This window comes from Anabas testudineus, chromosome 9 (genome assembly GCF_900324465.2).
Source record: "Anabas testudineus chromosome 9, fAnaTes1.2, whole genome shotgun sequence".
Taxonomy (NCBI): domain Eukaryota; kingdom Metazoa; phylum Chordata; class Actinopteri; order Anabantiformes; family Anabantidae; genus Anabas; species Anabas testudineus.
Window position 1 is genome coordinate 2,831,878 of NC_046618.1, and position 23,011 is coordinate 2,854,888.

General features: G+C 39.9%; 2 protein-coding genes across 5 annotated transcripts in view; both read left to right on the forward strand.

Annotated features, from left to right (window-relative positions):
* Positions 1-5,796, forward strand: part of unc5db (unc-5 netrin receptor Db) — a 174,883-nt gene extending 169,087 nt beyond the window's left edge. For both annotated transcript variants that reach the window (XM_026343481.1, XM_026343480.1), the window contains 2 exons: positions 1,238-1,416; positions 4,147-5,796. In XM_026343481.1, coding sequence (XP_026199266.1) covers positions 1,238-1,416; positions 4,147-4,408 — 441 coding nt within the window. In that variant the 3' untranslated portion in view covers positions 4,409-5,796. The remainder of the gene's footprint in view (positions 1-1,237; positions 1,417-4,146) is intronic.
* Positions 5,797-12,623: 6,827 nt separating this feature from the next.
* On the forward strand, positions 12,624-21,268 carry hdr (hematopoietic death receptor). 3 transcript variants are annotated; one of them, XM_026343785.2, is made up of 10 exons: positions 12,624-12,718; positions 15,742-15,892; positions 16,093-16,221; positions 16,349-16,460; positions 16,552-16,643; positions 16,941-17,045; positions 18,234-18,268; positions 18,469-18,717; positions 19,507-19,543; positions 19,921-21,268. In XM_026343785.2, the coding sequence occupies exons 1-10, from the start codon at positions 12,695-12,697 to the stop codon at positions 20,208-20,210; spliced, it is 1,224 nt and encodes a 407-aa protein (XP_026199570.1). In that variant the 5' UTR covers positions 12,624-12,694; the 3' UTR covers positions 20,211-21,268. The 3 variants fall into 3 exon arrangements, with proteins under 3 accessions (XP_026199570.1, XP_026199571.1, XP_026199572.1); XM_026343786.2 differs by having other exon boundaries at positions 18,469-18,693; XM_026343787.2 differs by having other exon boundaries at positions 18,469-18,546.
* The last annotated feature ends 1,743 nt before the right edge of the window (positions 21,269-23,011 follow it).

The window sequence follows — 23,011 nt, forward strand, 5'->3', positions numbered from 1 at the left end:
AAGAGGACACACTTTTCTTTGTTTCTTCACAGATTTATGCGAAACACAGACAACAGCAATCCAGATGTTTGCCAGGTTTACACTATATATTTTTTTAACCTTTATTCGCCGGGTGCACATGTTCCAGCAAATAACCCGCTTCACATTCACATGCACCAACACCTGGGAGCTGCCCAGTGTAACAGCAGTCTTCTGTCAGCCGCTGAGCAGCTCCACTGGAGCAGTGAGGAGTTAGAAATCCTCACTCAAGAGCACCTTGACAGTAGTTGTTAAAGCAGAAGTGAGTGTTAGTCATTGATTTTACCCAACTGCTTTTTCACAGCCAGTGACAAATGTGCTGGTCCTACCTCAAGGCCACCAGCACTATTTAAACTGATGGTATTACAGTCGGACGTGGGTGAAATGGTATTTGCAATTACACTTTATAGTACTTTTTTAATGCTTCACTGATGGTTAGTTTTGGTTTCCCATCTAGAAGGAAGAAATGTGTTTCTGGGTGTTTTAAGAGAATTCAAGTCATCACTGCATTTTTTTTTTATTTTTTTGATAGATACAGTAAACAGACACACACTTACATGAATACCATTACATGATGGAGGGCCTAACTACGTTTTTACAATGTGGGTCACTAGGCTGGGTCAGTTTCATCCTTCTAAGTGTCACATGCACAGCACCAACAGCAGTTTCAGAGCCGCTTCACACCAACATGAGTCATCAGCCAAGTTTCCATCCAGAAGTACAGTACTTCATATTTATGCTACATTTTCAGAAAATCTGAAGAAGAAAATGTAAATCAATCATGTGTTTATATCCGCGACTTTTATGCAATTGCTAATTTTCCAGTCGGTTGCCACTAAACCATTACAGAAGCAGAGCGTGCTGCAAGATGACATAAGAAAAAGAGTGCCGGTAAAACCTCAATCAGAGATAAGCAATGCAGGAAACATGATGGAAATTTGTTAAACTAATGTATGCAGAGGTCTTACAGATGTTCTGACAGTCTTCTAGATATACAGTATCCCAGATATTCAATTTTTCCTCTGTTGTTGTCAGAACACATCTTCTAAAATGTGCGTGTAAAAAGCAAAAATGTTACTCAAACCTGTCCGAATTGTCCTGCACCAGTAAACCCCACCCATCTATCTCTCCAAGCTGGTTAAAACAAGCACACAGTGACATTTGCAAATCCTATCTGGCTCCCGTTTGATTATAGCCTGTTTCTGTTCTATTCCTCCAGACTGATAAGGAGTCCGTTCCATTTTTTATGCAGACCGACTGCACCATAACGTCCCAGACGGGGCCCAAGGCCTTCAAAATCCCCCTGTCCATCCGCCAGAGGATCTGTGCCACCTTCGACACTGCCAACGCCAAGGGCAAGGACTGGCAACTCTTAGCCCAGAAACTCCACTTAGATCGGTGAGTGTATGATGTGCAGCGTGTGTGTGTGTGTGTGTGTGTGTGTGTGTGTGTGTGTGTGTGTGTGTGTGTACACTCCCTTCTCTACAATGGCCCTGCCTTGAACACTAGATGATGAGACTGATAACAGTCCTGTGAGTGTTGTTAACCTTTTATGCACCTTTTATTCCCCATGTTGTCCCCAGTAAGAGACAGGATGATTATTTTCTGTGCAGCACATAAATGATTGCACTACACACTGTGGAATGTAATGTGGCTTTAATACCGTTTTGAAAAATAGATGGTGTCAAATGCATGTCTTACATTTCTGTTATTGTCAGCCAGTCTCATGAAAGACTAATGTACATGTGATCACTCACTTATTACCTGCTTGTCCTATTTAGTCTAATAAAAGTGTGCATATATGATGAGACACTACTGTAATATTGATACAGTCTAGTTGTTCTCTTTCCTTCTCTTACCTTGTGGCAGCTATAATCTCCTGTTAAGTGCATGATTCATGAGACGCTGGTATCTGTGAGTCCTTTGGGATTTCAAATTATCCAGATAAGCTTTCCTCTCCAAGTTGGGCAGCTTTGAACTGAGCCTGATGTGACCAATGGCTGCAGCCTTTTATGTAGCTTGTTGTGATTTCTCTTTGTAAAGCACCAAAGAGCCACAGTGAAACACTGCCCCCAACTGGGCTAATTGCTACATGGTACAGAAAAGGCATTGTACTGTATTGGCATGGCAACAAGCTCCCTTTTCTTTAACTTTGGCAGCACCTGAGAACTAAACCCAAACTGAACAGTGTTTGGCAGTAATTACTCATCTTTTGTGATGCTAATGTTCATGTTTGATTATATTTTGAATAGACTTAAAAGTCATACTTTTTGTTTCTTTTAGTTGGGTGTATGCACCAAAACAATTAACATACAGCTATAGACAGATATAATAAGCAGATTGTTGAATAGTCAACTGAAGAGGATCCAGTTACTCATATGGTTGGTGTTAATATTGATTTTAAAAATGTACCTATTGAAATGTACTCAGACTGTTGTTGCATATGCTGGTAAGCATTCCTTATGCTGTGCAGTCTCTCGTAGATCTCCAGTAATTATTGCAATCACACTATCGTTGTGTAATCACAGTATGGTGCTGCTATGCCAGATTATATTTCAGAAATGGGAATTGCTACCAAATTTCTAAGAGGAGATGATGAAATGGAGAAATTCATAGCACAGTAAACATAATTTGAATGTGATTTGAACATGCTGATCATAAGATACTATATATAATAAAACCAGACATGAGCAGGCATGTGCAAAGGGGGCGACTCTGGAGGCTCAAGCCCCTGCCCCAAATAATCAAAGGTGCCCCTCTGAGCATTATTGAAAAACCTGGAATCCAGCTAAACAAAGCTGCCTTTGTATTGTAGGTATTTCTAAGGTGAAAACAAAATGCCAGTAGTTTATATCAGTAGTCTTATACTGTCAGTGTGAAACACAGTCTGTTGACAGTATCTATCTGGCAGATAATGGATAGTATATATATAATATACATATTTTTAATAATTGTAAAATTAGAAAATACCTTTGTCCTGATAGAGAAACTCTCCCCATGTCCCCGGACAGAAATGTGTGTACAGCACACATCATACAAATAAAAATCCAATGTTAACAATAGCACTAGTTTTCTCATTTATTTGACTCATTGCTCAGTGATAATAAAATACGCCCTATTAAATATGGAGCTACCAAATGTTTAAAATGTTAAATGTGTACTGCAACACTCTTGGTTGAATTCCAGCTGAGGACATTTGTCCCCTCTTTCCTGTCCTCTCTAATTATACTGTAATTCCTAACTATGACGGTGATGCATATTGTCATGAAGCCCTTGAGCTACATAGGAGTCATAGCCATACTTGTAGATATAAAACTGATCTCCACATCTAATCCAGGCTAAGCCTGAAACACGGTCTAGTGCGTTTGAACAGCCTTTATTACTGTGGTGATCCACAGTTTCTGTTGTTGTGATGTTTTACTGTATATGTTTCTGTCTGTCAACAAATCTCATAAAAAAACCGCAGCCTACAGTGAAGCCTGAGGGTCGCAGGGGGCCGGCATGTTGATCCAAGCTGACACTGAGAAGAACAGGGTTTTCCTGACAGGTTGACGCTGCACAGTTGACACCTTATATTTAAGCCTACCAGTCTGAACTGATACACTGTTTGTCTTTTTGCTCAGTTGTACACCAGGGCCTGCCGCTCCTCCTTTTGTTCAGGTTAGAGCCCATTTGTTCTGCTCTGCAAAAGGAGAACTACACAGTCTTGTATGAGATCTTCAGATTTGTGGGCAATTTCTGGCATAAAATAGTCTTTATTACTCAGAACAAGAATAAGACTAACATGCTTCAAAAGAAAAGGTTTTTTCCATTTACCGTCTGTTTTAACATAACTTTAAACGTTATCTAATGATCAATTAACCTTTTACATTGATAAAAGTCCCAGATAAACACAGCGTGCCTTTGGACCAGTACTAATGTTTGCTGATGATGGTCCTCTGTACATCTGTGTAGATATTCCATTAACAAAAAGCTGCTGTTACAAGGACATGGGTTCAAATCCAGTGGTCGTCCAGGTGCTTCTCTGTGTGGAGGTTACATGTTGGGTTTTCTGTGGGTACTGCTTCCTCCCTGTTTCATGGTTTACCTGCACTCTTCATTAATCCAGCTTTGTGTACTCCTTTACAGAAACCTGGGTTATTTTGCGAAGCAGCAGAGTCCATCAGCAGTCATCCTGAGCCTTTGGGAGGCGCGCCACCAAGACACTGCTGACCTTGATTCTCTAGCCAGCGCCCTGGAGGAGATTAGCAAGATTCACTCCAAAAGCTCCCCAAAGGACCAGGATGAGCCAGAGTCTGACTTAAATCACATACAAGCGAGCAGTCTGTGTGAAACGGGCAAACTGACAAGTCACAAGACGGAGGACTCTGCTCCTGAATATACAGGCTGAACGAGTAGAGACAGCGAGTGAAAACTGACAAACACACACCTGTGTACACACACAGACAGTCATGGACAACACACTGTTGGCAGCGTGCTGGGAGGTCATGAGGATGTCGATGAGCAGAGCAGCCAAACATGCCGACCAATCACAACAGGTCGCGACGAGACAGTGCCTGCTGTGGAACTCCCCCTATCATTTAAGAGTTGCTTTCTGCCTTCCCTCTGAATTTCGAACATCATTTTAATGTATTTGTTGTTTATGTTTGTTTTATTTTTCCCCTCTACATTCATTCCCAGCTCAGAGTGTGTCGAGGCAGTGTGGACTCTTCCTGGCTTTTTCCCCACCTTTCCCAGCAGTCCACATGACAGCTGGACTCATTTGCATAGAACTTCTTAATATGCAAATAAGGTTATAGAACTATGGCATCATTTCAGAGTTACCTGTGTTTGAGAAAATTCTTTTTTTTTTTTCCTATATTTGTGTGTCGAAGAATGAATGAAGAGAGAACCAACCTTTATGACATCTTTAATTTTTTTTTTTTTAAAGGAAGCTGCTGATTGCTTAAATCGTGCTTGTGAAATTTTAAAGGCCAAGTACCTTCAAATTCACCTATATTTCATCTTTTAAAAAATATAGTATATGGGAAGTTTGGTGCTTCTCTCCAGTGTTATATCATTTTTCCAATGAAGGAAAAAGAGCATACATTATCAGCTCCGGTCTAACCTTGAAGGACAGCTCAGTCAGAGGGTGATTTCCCACATGTGTATGGAAGAAACTGTGGTTGTGTCGAATGTGGCAGAGTGAGATTTCTAACAGTTTCCTCCACTGACAGATAGACAGGGAGAAAACTGTAAAACATCATTTCCTGGCACCGCAGGTAGCATATCACCACGTCGTATCAGCCAATTCCCACTATTAACACCCGTCACGTAGCCCTCATATCAGGTCTTGACACACCAGACACCCCCACCCCTTACCCCTTCACCTCCAACACACATATACACGCACATTTAGTGGCTACAGATGTCATGTGCCTGTGAACGGGGAGTTTGCACATTGTAAAACAAACAAACAAAGAAAATGAATGTTGATGGTGTCAGTGGAAGAAAAACTGTACTACACAGTCACATGTTTGTTCATCATACTGAAATACGGGCAAGGGAAAGGATGCCCCGGACTCAAGAGGGAGAAAATTAAAGTATGTGTCAGCCATTTTCATTTGCAATTAATTTTTTGAAGAATTTGAACACAGTTCCTGGTTTTGCTGTTGTACCCGACTGAACCAGACAGAGCTCTACTCAGTGGGTGATTTGAGGACCCTCGCTATCACTCAGGGTGAAGTTAGTGTAGCTGAAAACACATAAAATTATATGTCGGATTGAATGCACATGCTAAGTCACATTTGATTGATTTCATTCTATGAAATACATTCAGAAATAGGTTCCAGTAAATCTCCACAGTGGTTTTTACATAAACTATTACTATCTGAGGTTTGGAATTTAATTTTCCAGTTAAAGTACCATATTGTCAAGCTGCTCCCACAACAGCTCAGTAGGGTTGATCTGATCTGGTGACTGTGCTGGCCACTCGCTTCTTGTGTCTTCTTCGTCTCCAATCAAGTACAAGCATTCCACGGGGCATGGCATGATGGGCTTCATGTTCAAGATCTTCTACCCTATACAAATCTCTCTCTGTACCACCACCGAAGCAGCTCTCCAAGCTTTTCCAATCTTCCTCTGTCCAGTGTCTGTGTTCTTTTGCTTAATCTTAATCTGAGATGTGGCTTTTTCTTTCCAACTCTGCCTAGAAGGCAGCATCCCAGAGTCGCCTCTTCGCTGTTGATGCTGAGCCTGATCTTTAGTGGGCACTATTTAATGAAGCTGCCAGTTGAGAACCTGTGAGGTGTCTGTTTCTCAAACTGCATTTGTTCTCCTGCTCAGATGTGCACCGGGGCCTCCCACTTCTCTTTTCTTTATCTATTCTGGTTAGAGCCAGTTTACACTGCTCTTTGAAGGGAGTAGTGCACAGCATTGCCTGAGAATAGTCTTTTTCTTAGAACAAGAATATACTGATGAGCTTTAGAAAAAAGCTTCTTTATTTCTGTTTTGAGTTTTGAGTCTGTAATCAGACCCTAATCTAGCTGCTGATGTTCCAGATACTGAACTGGTCTCTATTTCCATCTATGTAGATAGTCCCTTCCAGCTACAATAGTCATGGACAACACTAACAATGTCTACCCTATAAATCTGCTCAATTTAATGTTATAAAATCAGCTTTTCTTTCAAAAACAATGACATTTTTAAGATGCGTTTCTAATTCTAAAGTTTTTAAAAGCAGTGTACATCCATGACTACACTCTGCCAGAGAAACGTTGCTAGTATGTCCTTGGTCCCTGTGGTACTGAGATTACACTGCAAAAATTAACATTGACATACTGAATATTACAAATTACCTTGTCCAGGTTAATCTGTGTACTTCACAGACAAAGCTGAACCATAAATGATATGTGTCTTGCAAATATCCATTATCCACAATCGAGTCTGTGTTGCCCACAAATGCTAGATTGCCCCTCCACTCGCTGCTGCTACTTGTCAATTCTCAACGGCACTGATGGCCAAAAGAAGCAAATTCTGGACTGTTTGGCCCACTGTGCTGTACTGTGCCACAATCAGAGACACACTTTCTTCTTCCTTCTTATATCAAATTAGTTCCCCCAACCATACCTGACTTGCATAATTGATTTATATGACTAAACTGAGAAAAGATTCAAGGTTTCACGCTCTTGGCTAAATAAACTCAAACCCACAGTTCTCGTTTCTTGTCTACAAATCCGTTTCTTCAGCATTTCTATTCTCATTTAAATTCTGTCGGCTATTTTTAAGACAAGAGAGATAAAGGTATTTTGTCCCTGACTGTTTTTTCAGGAATGATATGGCGACTTTAAATTCATCCCTGTGTATTTCTGACCTGATATACTGTATGTATGTGTAGGTGTCATCCTGCCATGTGTCATCTCTATGCATTTCTAATCAAGTTATATTCATCTTTTTTATGTAATTTAAGCTGGTAAGTCAAGAATGTGGAAGATAATCTCTTTTTTCCCCAATATGATTGTTTCCTATTGTGACTAACTGGATTTTTCTTTTCAGTCCTGCAAGCAACGAGTGTCAAAAATGGAAATGCGTGCTTTTGTAATGGTTAGCGGTGGTTTGTGTGGCATCAAAAGCATCCTGTGTGGTACACCCCGTCACGCTCAATATTCACCTTTGTTCTGGATGTATTTCAGCTACGTCTACTGTATCTCATACACGTGTTGAATTTCTGTTTCTTTTTTCCTCACTTTTTTTCCTCACTATGAATAAAGCTTTGGTGTAAGATTAATCTTGTTTCATGAGATAGAAAGTTCACTCTTGCGTCCATGATCTTCTGTCACCTGAACTGGTCGGCCACATGCTCTTTTTTGCTTCACGCATGGCCTTTGGCTTCATATCACTATTCTTGTGCCTTGTTTAACTACTGTAAATGGTGAATGTTGTAAAGTACAGACGGGGACGACAAAAAAAGAACAATTAATCATGCTGACATACATTTAAAGGTATTAGTTTAAAAAGTATTTAAGATTATAACATTGAATAGGCTGCAGAGCTTTTCTAGTGCTGAACATCTATGTTTGGTATTGCCAGGGCAGCTTTGTGGTATATTGTATCTATAATTATGGACATTTTTGATGTTTTCTGTACAGTAGAATTTGCAAATGTATATGCAGCCTTTTGGAAATAAATGTACAGTTGAAAGATCTCAGCTTGTCTACATGCAAGTTATTTTGTATCATGCAGTAAAGCTATCCATAAATTCATTTTGTGTATGGGGTGGATTATTATTTATATTTAGAACCTGTTCATCTTTGAACAGGGGGAGTGTCAGCAGTAAGCATGGACACCACCACATATGACCAGGAGAAGGCGACATGATTAGGTTAGTTGTTTACCCAAGCTTAGTTTAACAAAAAAAGAAATCAACTTTATTAAAGTGCAAAGTGCAATAAGTATGCAAACTCAAAATACTGTATTGTCGAGCCTCAGGGATCTACTCCCTGCTCAGGCTGTCTGCAGACTCACTTTGAAAGCAGCAAAGTATAGCGCAAAGCACAGACAGAGCTCACCTTTTGGATTTATGGACAGTCGCTCTTCTTCCTTCATGCTATCAGGATCTGAACTGTACATTTTTTATTTTTGACAGAGAGGTCCAATATAATAATAATAATGAATACTTTATGTGTCTGTATGTAAAATTCCAACCAGTTGTTGGGACCTGGATTAATTTTAGACCTAAAAACAGACTGATTCGGACTTTCTCTGACCTACAGTAGACCTGGCCTTGTTTAATATTGGAATCCGTAGGTTTTACCGACACTGAGTGTTTTGCCTTGTTTGTTTACGAGGTTAGCTTGTTGAATGTAGCCACATTAGCCTCACTGTGATGCTCTCAACATCTGGCAGATCACTTCATCGTGTCAATGCTGGATTTCTGCTCTTCTCTCAAAGAGGAGAGTTGTCCAAACGTAAGGAGGCACGCTCAGAGAATGCTGGTTCTCTTTGGATCCACCTACATATGTAAACAAACCAATCCACATATTGGGCAGAACTGTGGGTGTATCGGTCCAACAACTGTCAAAGTTTCTCATGCTTCCACTTGATCTGCTTTACAAGGTTTGATCTACAACATGGTACTTTCAAGACACAACACAAACCAAAATGGTGCTAATTCAAGGGATGCTCTTATGAGCATGTATGAGAAGTTAAAGACAAATGACCTTTATGTTGGGGGTCATATTATTTTGTCCCTATAATAATAATTGTAAAGTAAATTCAGTCACAACAATGGTGCATATGCAGAGGATTTAAAGCTGTGACAGTTCACACCTTGTTAGTTATTCATTTATCTATGTGCTTTGGCACAGCTAAGTTCTTTTTAAGCTGATCATTTGTAAAAAAAAAAAAAAAAAAAATCCAAAACACATATATGCTCATTTCCACATTTGGCTCTTCTGCTAATGTTAGCAATCACAGTCTTGTTGCTGCAGCATCACTACCTCCCCTCTTCTGTTGTCTTTTCCTTCACATGTGTGAGCCTAGTGTCTAAGGTCATATAAACATAATCATAGTAAAATTACATGGTTCACCTCTGTGAGACAAGACAAGATTCTAACCTTCTAGCCATTCAAGAATGAGAAATGCAAGGTTAATACCAATATCATCATAATGGTGATTTAAATGACACCTGGGTTCAGCCCCAGAAGTAAGAACATTTCAAGCTTCCTTGACACAACACCTAGAACCCGAGGTGGTGAATAACTAAATCCATTTACTAATGTACTCTACTTATATATACAATTTTGAGGTACTTGTACTTGACCATTTCCATTTTATGTTACTTTTACGTTAAGCAATACTAAAATTCCTTTCCCTGCATTAATTGTGCAGATGTAGATATTACCTCTATAAATAGTTGTGTATTATAGATGAAGCATCTGTCATATGAAGTGGTTAAAATCTGATCCACCTTACCAGCTGCTGTCTTTGTTCTGCACCAAGTCTCTATGGTAACACAGGCTTTTATTTTTTGGGCCACATTTTTCAGTCTAGAAGGTTTGTCATCCAAGCAAGACTCGTTATTATCAGCAGCATCAAATTCAATGCTTTTTAAAATGCATTGTTTATTTAGTGGAGTACTTGTCCTTCTGTACCTCAAATACATTTTAGAGCATGTAAATAGTTCTTCATGAGTAAATAATTGACAAAGTGGTACTTCTACTTGTAGTGGAGCATTTCTTTCAGGCAGGTACTTCTACTTCTACATCACTATTGACTTTGCGTGGGTCTACCACCTCTAATCTCTGCACAGGCAGGATAGACTTTGGTGGGGAAGAGTAGTGAATGATCAGTGCTTTCTTCTTCAGCCCCCAAATGTCTTCGTAATTGGTGCCCACAGTTCAGACTCTGCTTCTACTTGGCACCTTGTACATGTTACTGGATATAAGAGGATCTTCCTAAAAAAAAATAAAAATTGCAACACAAAGCATTAGAAAAAAGCTCTTATCCAAAGTGCTTTACAGCAAACTGCTGTTTGCTTTACAGTCATTCATTCATTCATGTGCTGATAGTACTGAGCTTCCAGACTGCAGAATGCACCAGGCTGACCAGAGATAGCAATTTGAAGCTTAGTCTTGCCCAAGGTCTCTCTCACATATTTCCAGGAACTAGGAACGTGAATGAACTGCTCTACCATGTATCTACCGCTCCATATCTGCCTGCACTGTTAAACTGAACACACTAGCAAAACAAATTGTCTTGCTATGCATGGATGTTCACAAATCAAGCAATTAGTCTTTCTCTTAATAAATCACCTCTGAGTGAAAAGTGGGTTTGGAATCAACGGATGCATTTTACATTAGTTTTTCAAAATGCACACTAACATTTTCTGTTTATGCGTCGAGTGTGACTGTATTTACTGTTGTTTGATGCTGTCTTTAAGCTTGTTTCCTTGTCCATCAAAACAAAAGATGCACTATTCACTTCACCTGATAACGTATGTTCAGAGTGTCCACTGAAAAGAGGAGTTCATGTGGGAGCACCCTTAATACAGCCCTTTGTGCAGTTTCCAAACCCCTCCTGAATAACCTCCTCTCAGTCGACAGAGAAGTAACTGTTAACTAGTAAGAGGAGAAAAAACTTTTTATATTTCATATGATTAGAACTGATTGTACAGCAGATGGGCAGAAAGCAGCACAGTCCGTCTGAATGTGAAATTCATATCTTATCTTGTAAAAAAGTGGCTCAGAGGTTTTGACCTCCTCCCTCGCCTTATCATAAAAAACACAAGTTCCAACAGAGAGCAGACGGTAAACGGTGCAGAAATTCTAACACATGCAGTAGATTCCAAACAGTTCTGGGAATAAAACTGCTCGAAACAGATAGGCTATGCCGTGGCTTTAGAATAAGATGTTGATGGGCTGCGGTGCACAGTAGCCTCCGGTTTCTGTTTCTGCATCTGCCCGGCAACCCATGAATCCATCAGCCACCCAACAATGAGTCTAATCTTTGGGTCTGGAACAGCCCCATCAGGTCTACGGCTTTCACTCAAACTTCCATCAAAAGCTACAGCTCCGCAGCTTAGCGCCACAATCAACATAGTGAAACTGAGGATCCAGCTTTATCTCTGTCATCACGTGTCCTCCAGTCTACATTCTGGCCGAAGACGCGGAGCTGAAGTCGCCCCTTCCTGTTTGGCTGCATATCTGCAAGCTGCAGACAACTGCTCCTTAGATAATGTTAAAGTAGCACACACAAGAATAAGGTTTGCTAAAAAAAAAAAAAACAGCGATAATTGCTGACTTCATGCAGTTTGTGATGAGAGGCTTTGTATAATAGTTTTTTTGCCCTCATTATCCTGCAGGGTCTGACAGTGCAGAGGAACCACTTGGACTTTCTATTCTGCTGAACTACAGCAGCAGCAGCAGCAATACTGATGCTGTTCTCATTCAGTGTGAGAACCTCTCTTACGTTTACCTAAAAAAGTTGTTTACATGTTTTACAATTGGAAATTAACAGTAGAAGACTCCACGGTTACACTGACTACATTGTGCATGCTCATATTTAAGCAGATGTAGCGCTTGTACCATTATCATCATCCTAATCCTGCAGGTTTTTGCTTATAGAACCAGTAGGCAAAATTAAAGCTTTTACCTGATGATGGTGCTACATCACAAAATCACCAAATTGATCAGAATGAACATAACACACTAGTGTGCACTTTCCTTACTGTATGAATCAGACCCAAGTCATTATTCATGTGTATTAGCCTGTTTACCCAGCATTTAGATCATCATGTTAACCACGTGACATTATTTACATTATATAGCCTACATGTTATACTATAACATTATCTTTCCAAATATACAGTATTGTACTGTGCAGTGGTAGTACTGTATTATTTGCACTGTATGTTGCACAGTTTCAAACTTTAAAAATAAATAAATAAGTAAAAGTCTCTGAATGACTTCACTATTACATGTTGGGAGTGTACTGATCAGCTGGTGTAGGTGTTGGCTGGACCAGAGCCAGAGCGACGTGGCCCCGCCCAGAAATAAATCCACCGGTACGTCACTCCTTCGTCACAGAGTTTATATAAAGGGACACACCTGCGGCGCCGTCAGAGTTCACTGGAGTCCAGGTTGAGTTGAGACATGTTTCATTGGAGTTTATTCTATGGATTTGGACGTTTTACTAAAGCATGACTAACTCATTGCTGTATGTGGTAAGTGTGGGTTTCTTTTCTTTTACGTGGCACAGCTCACAAAAATGGACTTTCGTTGGAGCCCCTAGCTGTTAACCGAGTTATTAAAGGTTCTTATTTAGCGCTGGGAAATGAAGACACCGAGTTGCCTGGAAGTGGAAATCACGTTCAGGCCCTAGAGAAACTAAAGTTTAACAGAAAGTTTAAAATAAAGTTTAAAATAAAGTTTAACAGAACGTTTAACATGAAGTTTATAATAAAGTTTAACAGAAAGATTAACAGAAAGTTTAACATGAAGTTTAACAGAAAGTTTATAATAAAGTTTAACAGAAAGTTTAACATGAAGTTTATAATAAAGTTTAACATGAAGTTTATAATAAAGTTTAACAGAAAGTTTATAATAAAGTTTAACAGAAAGATTATAATAAAGTTTAACAGAAAGTTTATAATAAAGTTTAACATAAAGTTTAACATGAAGTTTATAATAAAGTTTAACATGAAGTTTATAATAAAGTTTAACAGAAAGTTTATAATAAAGTTTAACAGAAAGTTTATAATAAAGTTTAACATAAAGTTTAACATGAAGTTTAACATAAAGTTTAACAGAAAGTTTATAATAAAGTTTAACAGAAAGTTTATAATAAAGTTTAACATAAAGTTTAACATAAAGTTTAACAGAAAGTTTAAAATAAAGTTTAACAGAACGTTTAACATGAAGTTTAACAGAAAGTTTCACTGAGTTACAACTACCGAGCAGCTCTCACTTGACTCTAGCAGGAAAAGTGTTTTATTAAAAGTGAGTGTTGAGTTAAGCACCAGTCCTTTCTACTCCGTTTGAACCCAGGTGCCACATTCCTCGGTGTCTTGGAAAAAGTAACAACTAAGCTAGTTCATTCATTTATTTAAGCTCTCTCCCAACAGACAGAGACTGTGAACTAAGTCCCTGGAAAGTTGCTGAGGGGAAATTAACGTGAACTATTTCCTAAAATAACCTTTGGTCGAACCCTGACCCCCGGTGTTTGGGACTGTTTCCACAGTCTTTCTTAAAGTTTGCAGAGATCATCGGAGATATCAGTTTCTCCTTCATCCAGAGCTGTTTATGTGTAGTTTGACTTCACTAAATGAATGTGATCTTCTCCTCTTAGCTTGATAAGCACGCAGTTCACGTGAGCGAAAGTTACGGTGTCAACAGCCTGAATAAGTTCAGATTTGATCAAATGTACTGCTGGTCTGTGTATTAGCTGCAAGCCGATTTGAAGCCAGGCTCATAAACATTTTAAACATGTATTTAACATTTCCACCAAACTATTATAAGTGATTTTACGGTGTGTAGCCATGTTGCGTTCAATAGTTTTGAATTAAGTTTTGTATGGCTTTTTTTTTTTTCACGCTAGATAAAGTAGAAGCGACATACTCGGCACTATAAAACTAAAACGTACAGTATGTTTATTATTATTATTATTATTATTATTATTATTATTATTATTATTATTATTATTGTGGGGGTCCGAGGAATTAAAATATGTGTAAAGCTGTAGACTGTGTGTGAGGGTACAAGTGCTCTCATGTTTTGTAGGGATCATGTGAGCTGTTTGACAAGCAGGTCAGCCAGGATCATGTTAAGTCATACTGGGTGTGGTGGCAGTAATCTACTTTGTTGCCTTATTTGGTTGTTCATTCAACCTATCCAGGTGTACTGACTGTATTGGGGCACACTGTGTGAGTTCAGATCACATGAGCCCGGGTTGTTTTCTGTAGGGCGTGAAAGTTTAAATTGATATTCTTACATCTATTTAATAGCCGATTTTCACAGTACCTATGAAGATGGAGTACAAGGAGGTGTGAAGGAAATCCCCATCTCCAGTCATATCTACCTGCTTCAAATCTGAGCTTGTTTATTCACTTGTGTCCCATTGGTCGGCGCAGACTTATGAAGTGTTGCGTCATCTTAAATATATTGCCACAGAGCAAGGAAGTTTTCGGAGATAATGTCCTTTTGTGTGTTACAGTTTTAGATAAGTATTCTTCAGTGAACAAGTCATTTCCTCTGAGCGGAGCTGATGTGTTTACACAGGGTTAGGCTAAGGATTGACACACACACGATGAAAGGGGGAAATCCTATTAGGCATGTGTGGTTTATTACTATGTAAAATATTTGAATCAGCATTGATATCCTTTCACATGCAATTGGTATTGTTTCCCATAATGATTATCTTATAATATAATTTTGTCATTGTTAATGATAGTAAAAAGATTTACACCAATCAGCCACACCATTATTATTGTGTGCTCTACCCCTCAGTCTCTACTTGCATCAATGGGCACCCATGGCAGTGTTTATAGTGTCCTGACCATTTTTTGGTATATGCCACCCACTGCATGAGGCTTGCCTTTTCAGGAATGCTCACACCCAGTCATCTAGCAATCACATTTTTAACCCTCTTCAGTGTTATTCAGATCCTCACATTTGTCCATTTTCCTGTTTCCTCCACACTAACTTCACAATGCCAACAAGAACTTTTCTGTCTAATAGCGTTTCCACCACATGGTACTGACTCGATTTGACTCTGCTCTTTTGTCTTTCATCAGGCTAGTTTTTAAGTAATCCCAGGTACTTGACTTGGTATCATCTCTGTTTATGTTCCAGGTCAAGTATGTTCTTTTGATTTTTTTTCAGCAGCCTTTAGTCTCTTCTAAAACAAAATTTGTCTCCTTGCTGTTCCTGACAGAAACAGGAACAGCACCTCTTCTATGTCCTCTGTTCCTGTGTGTGTCTGCAGTTTGATGGGCATTCTCATCATTTCATAAATGTGCTACACTGAGGTGGTACTAATTGCAGTAAAAAGTTAAGCACATGTTATTAAAATTGAGTAGAGTTGAGTTGTTGGTACCATGTGTTGGATAAACATTATACCCTATCCAACAACTTGACAGGTACCATTGATACAGAATCAGATGTTGCATGAATGTCTATGGAATACAGACATTTAAATACATTAAAAAAAAAAAAAATTTAAATAAATTTTTTCCCTGTCATCACTCAGGTTATTTCATTTTCATTCTTCACCATCCACTTCACCGGGGCATTTCCGCAGCTTCACCTCGACTCGGAAGGCAGCAGAACATTGCGGAATGTGCAATGCAGAGCCCCGGAGTACCCGGATGGAAACGTGTGCTGTTTAAACTGTCCAGCTGGTAAGCCACAGAGCAACCTGAGATTTAGTCTGGAGACTGGAATTCTGTCACCAGCTTATATCAGAAATTACAGAAGCACATTAGATTTATAATGATTTGGTTATTATTTAGATTACTCAACAGGCTGCACTTGGAGCTTGGAAGCTGGGTTAAATAGGTGTGTGAAAAGATTTTTGGGTTATGATTTTATGTGTTTATAGGTACACATGTGAAAGTGCCCTGCACCACCCCAGGACAAATCGGCACATGTGAGGAATGCGAAGATGGGAAATACACCGAGCACGCTAATGGACTGCATCAGTGTTTGAAGTGCATACTGTGTCGTTCAGGTAATGCTACTTGACAGCTTTACATAGTCAAGTTGAATGACTGTAGAAGAAAAATGAACTTTTAGCCTGAATGTAAATTGAACTGAACTGTTCCAAGAGCAAAGGGTTTTTCATTTTGTTTTCTCAGATCAGGAAGTTGTAACGCACTGTACTACAACTCAAAACACTGTATGTCAGTGCAAACCGGGGTGGTTTTGTGCTCCTGACCAAGCATGTGAAGTTTGCAAGAAGTGTTTGAGGTAAGTCCACACAAACCAAATGGAGAACACATATGATGCTTTGATTGTTCAGTTGGAGAAATACTCTTGTTCTTGTTTGCCTCCAAACTAGGTGTGGTAAAGATGAGGTGAAAGTGAGGAACTGCACCTCTACCACCAACACAGAGTGCAAGAAAAAAGAGCTCAACCCTGGCCCCTCCTCAGGTACAGTGGGAGTCAGTAGCACCTGTAAAGCCGAGCTGGGAATATCACTTTTTGTAACACTTTAAAAATATATAATATAATATATCCCAGTGTGGTGAAGTGACATTGACTGTAATTGTCAAATTTTGGGTGTATACCATTTTGAAAGCTCAGGAAATTTGCTGCTCTAGGCATGAAATACAATATGTCAAATTTATAAATGAACATGCCTACACAGAGGGCCCTGTTCCTCACTGGAATATTATTTAAATATGGTAATAATGGTTGTCTGTTGTGTGATGCTTTTTCTGTTTTCAGCCAATGTTGCAGTAATTGTGTCACTTGCGCTGTTTGCGGCTGCTGTTGTTGCTGGGATCATCATTGTAGTAGTCATTTACCGGAGGAAGAGATGCAGTGCAACAGGTAAGCTACAGGTAAAATGTTTTTTTAAAGTGTGTTTCCAAATTTCCAAGTTAATAAATAGATGATGATTAAATTCATTACATTTTTTGGATCTCTAAGACTAGGTAGTTAGATGTGTTAACCTGGTGCTATAAGCACACACTGAGTGGTAAATTACATCATTGGAAAAATCTTTGATAAGGAAGTTAGAGAATGCAATATGACATGACATATCTTCATTTTTGACAATCCTCTTCTTGTGAATCACATTAAACTCAGTCTCATAAAAGTAGTGCCGAGTCTGATACTTGGTGAACAAGTAACAGGGAGCTGCATTGTTTTCAGTTTAAAACTCTAAAGCACAATACTACATCACACACCAGTCACTGTGTACCACTGAAACTTCAGTGTGTTGGGTCTAGGTCAACTCTGTGACAGGCCGGTGTACCGACCCCACCCCACCCTCATCTACCCTGGCAAGCCTGTACAGATGCATTTATTGAGCTAAAACACAACATGTCCTTAATTAGTCACAGTTTAGCCTGTGATTAGACCAATAGGACTATAATTATTTGCTTGACAAATAACTTTGTATCAAAGAGGAAGTTGTTCTCAATGGTTAGTGACTTTTGTTTTTGATACACCCGGGGTGTGCTCCACGCAGCCTCCCAACACGCTGCGTGTCTTTGTAGCAGTGAGGGCCCAGAAACCAGCAAGACTGGACTGTAGACTGCAGGTATGACGTTGATTGACGTTGACAGCAGAAGGTGTGAACACCACTCACTATGTTAGGTTAGGTAGGTGCAGGAGGTTGAAAATGTGAAAAACAGTTTAGCATATCTAGTAAACACCTTACAGTACTGTATATACACCAGGGTGTGTGTCATTATCATTTAGAACAAACTTAAAACTGCACTGTTCAGCTGTTGGCAATTATATTAACAGCTTTTAACTTGGACACATTTGTGACATATCGCACCAGTCCAACACAAGTTGCTGCTGTTGACCAGGTTTCAGAGCTGGCCTGTAAAAATCCCCTTGATGTGCAATAAATGTTGCGCCCACGTAGCAGTGCAGAGTTTTGCCCTTCGTTATTCAGTGTTGATTTGCTCATTCAATGTAAATTCAAATCAAGTGATCAAGTTGTGTTCCACTGTGGGAAATTCCTAACTCAAGTTGCGTAATCCTCTCACCACCTCCTTTCCCCAGATTCCTCCAGGAATCCTCAGAAGAAAACTGGTCAGGTGAGTCACTGCTAATTTCTGGCGTTACTGCAAGATGAATGAAAACAGCTTTCCTTAGATTTAATGAAGATGTTTTATTCAAACTGTAAAGATTAATAGAGCAGCCTTGTCTCGAATGTATACTGGTAAAAATGCAGCTGCTGTAAATTGATATTTCAAAAGGACATAAGATGTCTGAACACGTTCTTCATCCTCTTCAGGATTATGCTGCCGACTGTCTCCCTGAGGAAAGGAGGAACGGTGAGACCCAAAGGTCCAGCATCTCAAACTGGCCCCTGGTGAGAGGCAAATCCTGGGCCGCTGTGGAGGATGAGTGTAAAGTGCTGTGTGAAAGCCTCAACAGCTCAGCCAGTAACTCCCAGTACAGTCTAACCGGCCTGCCCTCTTCTGCCTTCTCCGCACTTCCCCCCCAAGCCTGCCTCATGGTCAGTGTGCAGCCCAACCAGAGGGTGAGAGCACTCGCTCATGTCCGCCCCTGCTTCCATCTTTGCTTGTTTCTTTCTCAACTGCTTGCTACTTGTTTGTTCCTATTAACACGCCCTCAGCTGTGAGTGTCCTCCTCTTTCAGTTTCCCCACTTTGATCCTTAAATGACATAAAAGTGTACAGTGCAGTAGATAGATAGAGTTTGTCTTGATTGTAAGTCAAACACCAGTTGCTTTCTCTTTCTTATGGTCTTCACTGTGGCTAACTCAGAATCCACAATACTATTTATTCCTTACTCGGATGGGTAGGTTTTTCACTATCCTCAGCTGCACCAAATCACAATGGCCACAGATAGAGACCAGTATCAGACTAGTACCAGCTGTGAGGTTTGGTGTTTGAACCTCTCCAACTCAGCGGAGTTAAGTTCTCAGCCACAGGAAGCAGTACTAGAAGCCAGTGACTTTCAAAACATCTGACATTTCATTTAGTGTATTCTGTGAATCAGTTGTACGGTTGCAGGCTGTACTTTAATTGTGGTGTTCAGAGTAGAGTTGCAATTGGAAAAAGAGTTTGATGAGTCACCTGTTAATCCTAATTAGCCTGCATTCTTTCCATTACATAGCTGCACTTTAAGTCTACCTGGAAATAAAGGATCTTTCAACTTGACAGCCAGGAAGCATGTGGCCTTCAGACATTTCAAGCAACTGAATAAGAAAGGAGGGGTATTCACGAAGAAGTGCAACATATGACTCATGAAGAAAGACTTCTTGATCTAGTAATAATTTCTTGTCTCTTGTTTTTGTTATCCTACAGGAAGATGAGCAGTTTCCCACACTCAGTCCTTTGAATGGTAAAGTTTGTTCATACTTTCTCTCACACTCCATATGTAGGTCAGATGCACATGGTCATCATGCTACTTAATATTGAGCCTCAGAGTTTCACAGTGCCACACTCAGTACAACTTAGGATCCCTCTGAGGCAGCAGTCTGCAAACAAACACACCTGCACACATGTAAACAATGTACAGTATGTACTGTATGAAAAGAAAACATAAGCCACTGAACTATTGGCAATTTCCTGTTTTTTACTGCATAAATCCACATGAAATATGATCTGATCTTTACCAAATGTACGGACAAGCTGTAAAGGTGCCTGATAAATCATATTACAGTAGTGACAAGAAACCACAGTGAGTGCTTGAATGTAAATCTTTGTCTCTGTTTGTAGGCGAAGAGTCTCTGAGACGGTGTTTTGGGTATTTTGAAGAAATGGATGTCGACTACCACAAGAGATTCTTCCGTCACCTTGGGATTTCTGACAATGTAATCAAAGGAAAAGAGTACCTTCAATATGAAGACAAGATCCATGAATTGCTGAACATTTGGCTGGAGAAGGAGGGCAGAGACGCAAGCCTAAATGTCCTGTTGAAAGCATTGCTCGATTTGAATCAGAGGCGTACAGCGGAGACAGTCAAGGAGAGTGCTATAGACAACGGCCATTACGTCTGTGAATGTTAATGAGAGTTAACTGTTTATGTTGCTGAAAGCTTACAGTGTTCAGTACGGGTTAAAGGAGTAGGAGGAGTAGGTTTCAATGATGTTGGCTCCCGACTCTCACTTATGGCATCAGGTCCTTACTGGATTATTCTTTTGTAGGGTCCAGTACTGATCCGATTTCTGACTCTAAAGCCTGTCTCTTGGCTTTAGGAGTAAGTTTGAATAAGAAAACCTTGAGGAGTGTTTGTCTGAGGTCCTGCTGCCCTGCCCAGCGCTTCTGTTGAAGTAGTGGAAATTAGAGGTGCTGCACGTCCTGCTGCCGTTTCAGTGAGACTGATCCAGACTTACTGTACTGTATAGCTCTGATGGGAGGGGGGAAGCAGTCAAACCTGACTGAATTGACCTGATGAACTGAACTGTCCACACATACAACTTTTGGTTGCATGTGTGTGTGACTGAAAAGATGTTTCCTTCAGCCCCACCGAGTGTTGATAGTGAAGCATGTCATTAGGAAAAATGTCATGGTTTTGTCTGTTGAGCAGTTAAGTTATTATTTTTATTTAAATGCAATGCTCTGTTCCTGACTGTGTTGTGTATCTGCTGTTCAGTTTTTTTCGGACCAATGTTCATCTCGACTGTTGGATTGTGTTAAAAGCATCTGAACAAAGATTTTTGTGTTTGTTTAGTTGTTGTTGTTTTTTTTTTACATCTCATATCTCTGTTGTGTATTGTTACACTCCTGCCATAATTCCGATTACAACATTAAACACCTTGGAGGTTTACAAAATAACAAATCTGTCTGGTGGACCATGGTAGAGTTAAAAGCTTGTTTCCTGTTTTCAATGAATTGTGAGGCTCAAATGATGGCTGGTGTACATAAATCCGCTAGGTAGGTTGTCTGTGCACTTGTCTGCTCTTTGGCTTCCATGAGCATGTCTGTTAGTCAGTTTTGTTATTTTTCCTTCTTTTTGCTGCCTTATATTCAGTATTTTTACAGAACAATTAAAAACACAAAAATACCTTAACAACAATTTTCAATTTGAGCATACCGTGTAAAATAAACACTTTTCCCTTCTCTGGTTTGTGTTTTTTTTTTTTGGATACATCCTGTGCATTGTGTTGCTTCAGGTTTGTGTAGAGTAAAACAAACGTGAAACGTGAAAATGATTGTGAACGGAGGTAGTCAGTGTCATGTGTTTGCTTTAAAGCAGCCATGATGACGTCAACTTACGAGCACGAGTGTGGGAGTAGCAGCCTGATGAATACATTGCCTGGGCATGTCTTCACAGCAGTCCGGAGGAACGAAAAAACGCCAGACCTGGTCTGGACACAGTGGGGAAAATACCCACCCACATTAACTTATTGGAAGTTTCAGTACTTGGCTACAATAAAAATGGCAATAAGCTATCGAGCTAATGGAATCACTATGCAAATGGTTGTAGTTGAACTGTAAGTTAATGCATAATGTATGTGACTACTTCCCAACACTGGTCACACAAGTCCTGCCACCACAGATAAAAAGTGAGAAGAGAGCTTTAGGTGATCCGCGGTGTGACACTGACAGCACTGCATTTCTCTCCTCTCATTGGTCCTGCACTTCTGATGACATCCACACCTTACCTGTCTTCTCGAGCTACTCGCGTCCATTCACTTGCCAATCATTTCTGCACTTTTCTGCTTCATTTTCCCCTTCACTCTTCATTCAGCAAGTTGAACAGCGTGCTGCGTTCACCGCTCATTTACTCTCATGACATGTCTTTTTGATTTTTTTCTTCTTCCTACATTAGCGTTATGAATATTGATGGGATTACCGTGTCTGTCAAGTCGGCTACTAGCCCTACGGTGCACACTCAAAGCCAAAGCGTTTAATAGAGGTGTCACAGTAACGTTGAGCTAAGTGATACCTCTGCTGTAACAAATCAGTTTTCTGACTCACATGCATCAAACTAATGCTCGCTGAGAACATTATTAAACATTCTGTCGCAGCCGTCTAGTGCAGCAGCCAAATTACCATTCAGAAAAGGTGATTTGAAGGTATGGGTGTATTAAAGATGTGAGAGCTCAGCTTCTCAGTGGCCGTATTATGCTGTTACATAAAATGCAACTCTGTTTGACTTTGACAATCAGTCTGCTGCTGCAATAGAGCTATTTTTGTTAGTAGAAGTGGTAAATCTGGTAGGGAATTGCATTTGGATATGATTTCCCTACGTGACGGCTTTGCCAATATAATAGAAAAACCACGACTTTGCAAAACGGCTCCTAAAATTCGGCGCATGTGAAAACAATACTGAGAAATCCAACCTGTTTCTTTGTACTTTATGCCACTTAACAGATTCAGGATTCAAATGAGTAACTCTGCATGTACTGAGCCTGGATACATTTATCCAGTTATGTCGGTTCCTCAAACACTCTCCTAGCTCTTGGTGAAATCATATATGTCACAATGACAAAAACGCTAAGCCTGTGTGTGCACAAATATATTGATGAATGGGCATTTTTTTGGTTCACAGTTGTGAGGGATGTCATCAGACTGACCCCCGTGACAGACGAACAGATGATTAAGCTATGTAACCCACGTATTATTGCACAGAGATACAGTGCAATCTGTATTATAAACTCATGTGTCCTATACACTGAAGTCTCGATGGGTCTCTTACAGAAGAACGGCTCTTCCATTCCTGTTCACACTGACCTGCTCTCAAGTAGGGTTGTCAATATGTTGCCAGGACGACAAGCTTAACAGAGAAACCAGTAGATCCAGGATCAGTGTCAAAAGGTGGAGCAGTAGTTGGAGTAACCTTCCTGCTTTATGTCACACAGCA

What these genes read in the sequence shown, in the direction of transcription:
- hdr (XM_026343785.2), top strand. Translation starts at nt 12,695, where the DNA reads ATGACTAACTCATTGCTGTATGTG. An exon ending in GTGCATACTGTGTCGTTCAG is followed by an intron (nt 16,222 to 16,348) that starts GTAATGCTACTT and finishes TTGTTTTCTCAG; the next exon opens with ATCAGGAAGTTGTAACGCAC. An exon ending in CACACTCAGTCCTTTGAATG is followed by an intron (nt 19,544 to 19,920) that starts GTAAAGTTTGTT and finishes CTCTGTTTGTAG; the next exon opens with GCGAAGAGTCTCTGAGACGG.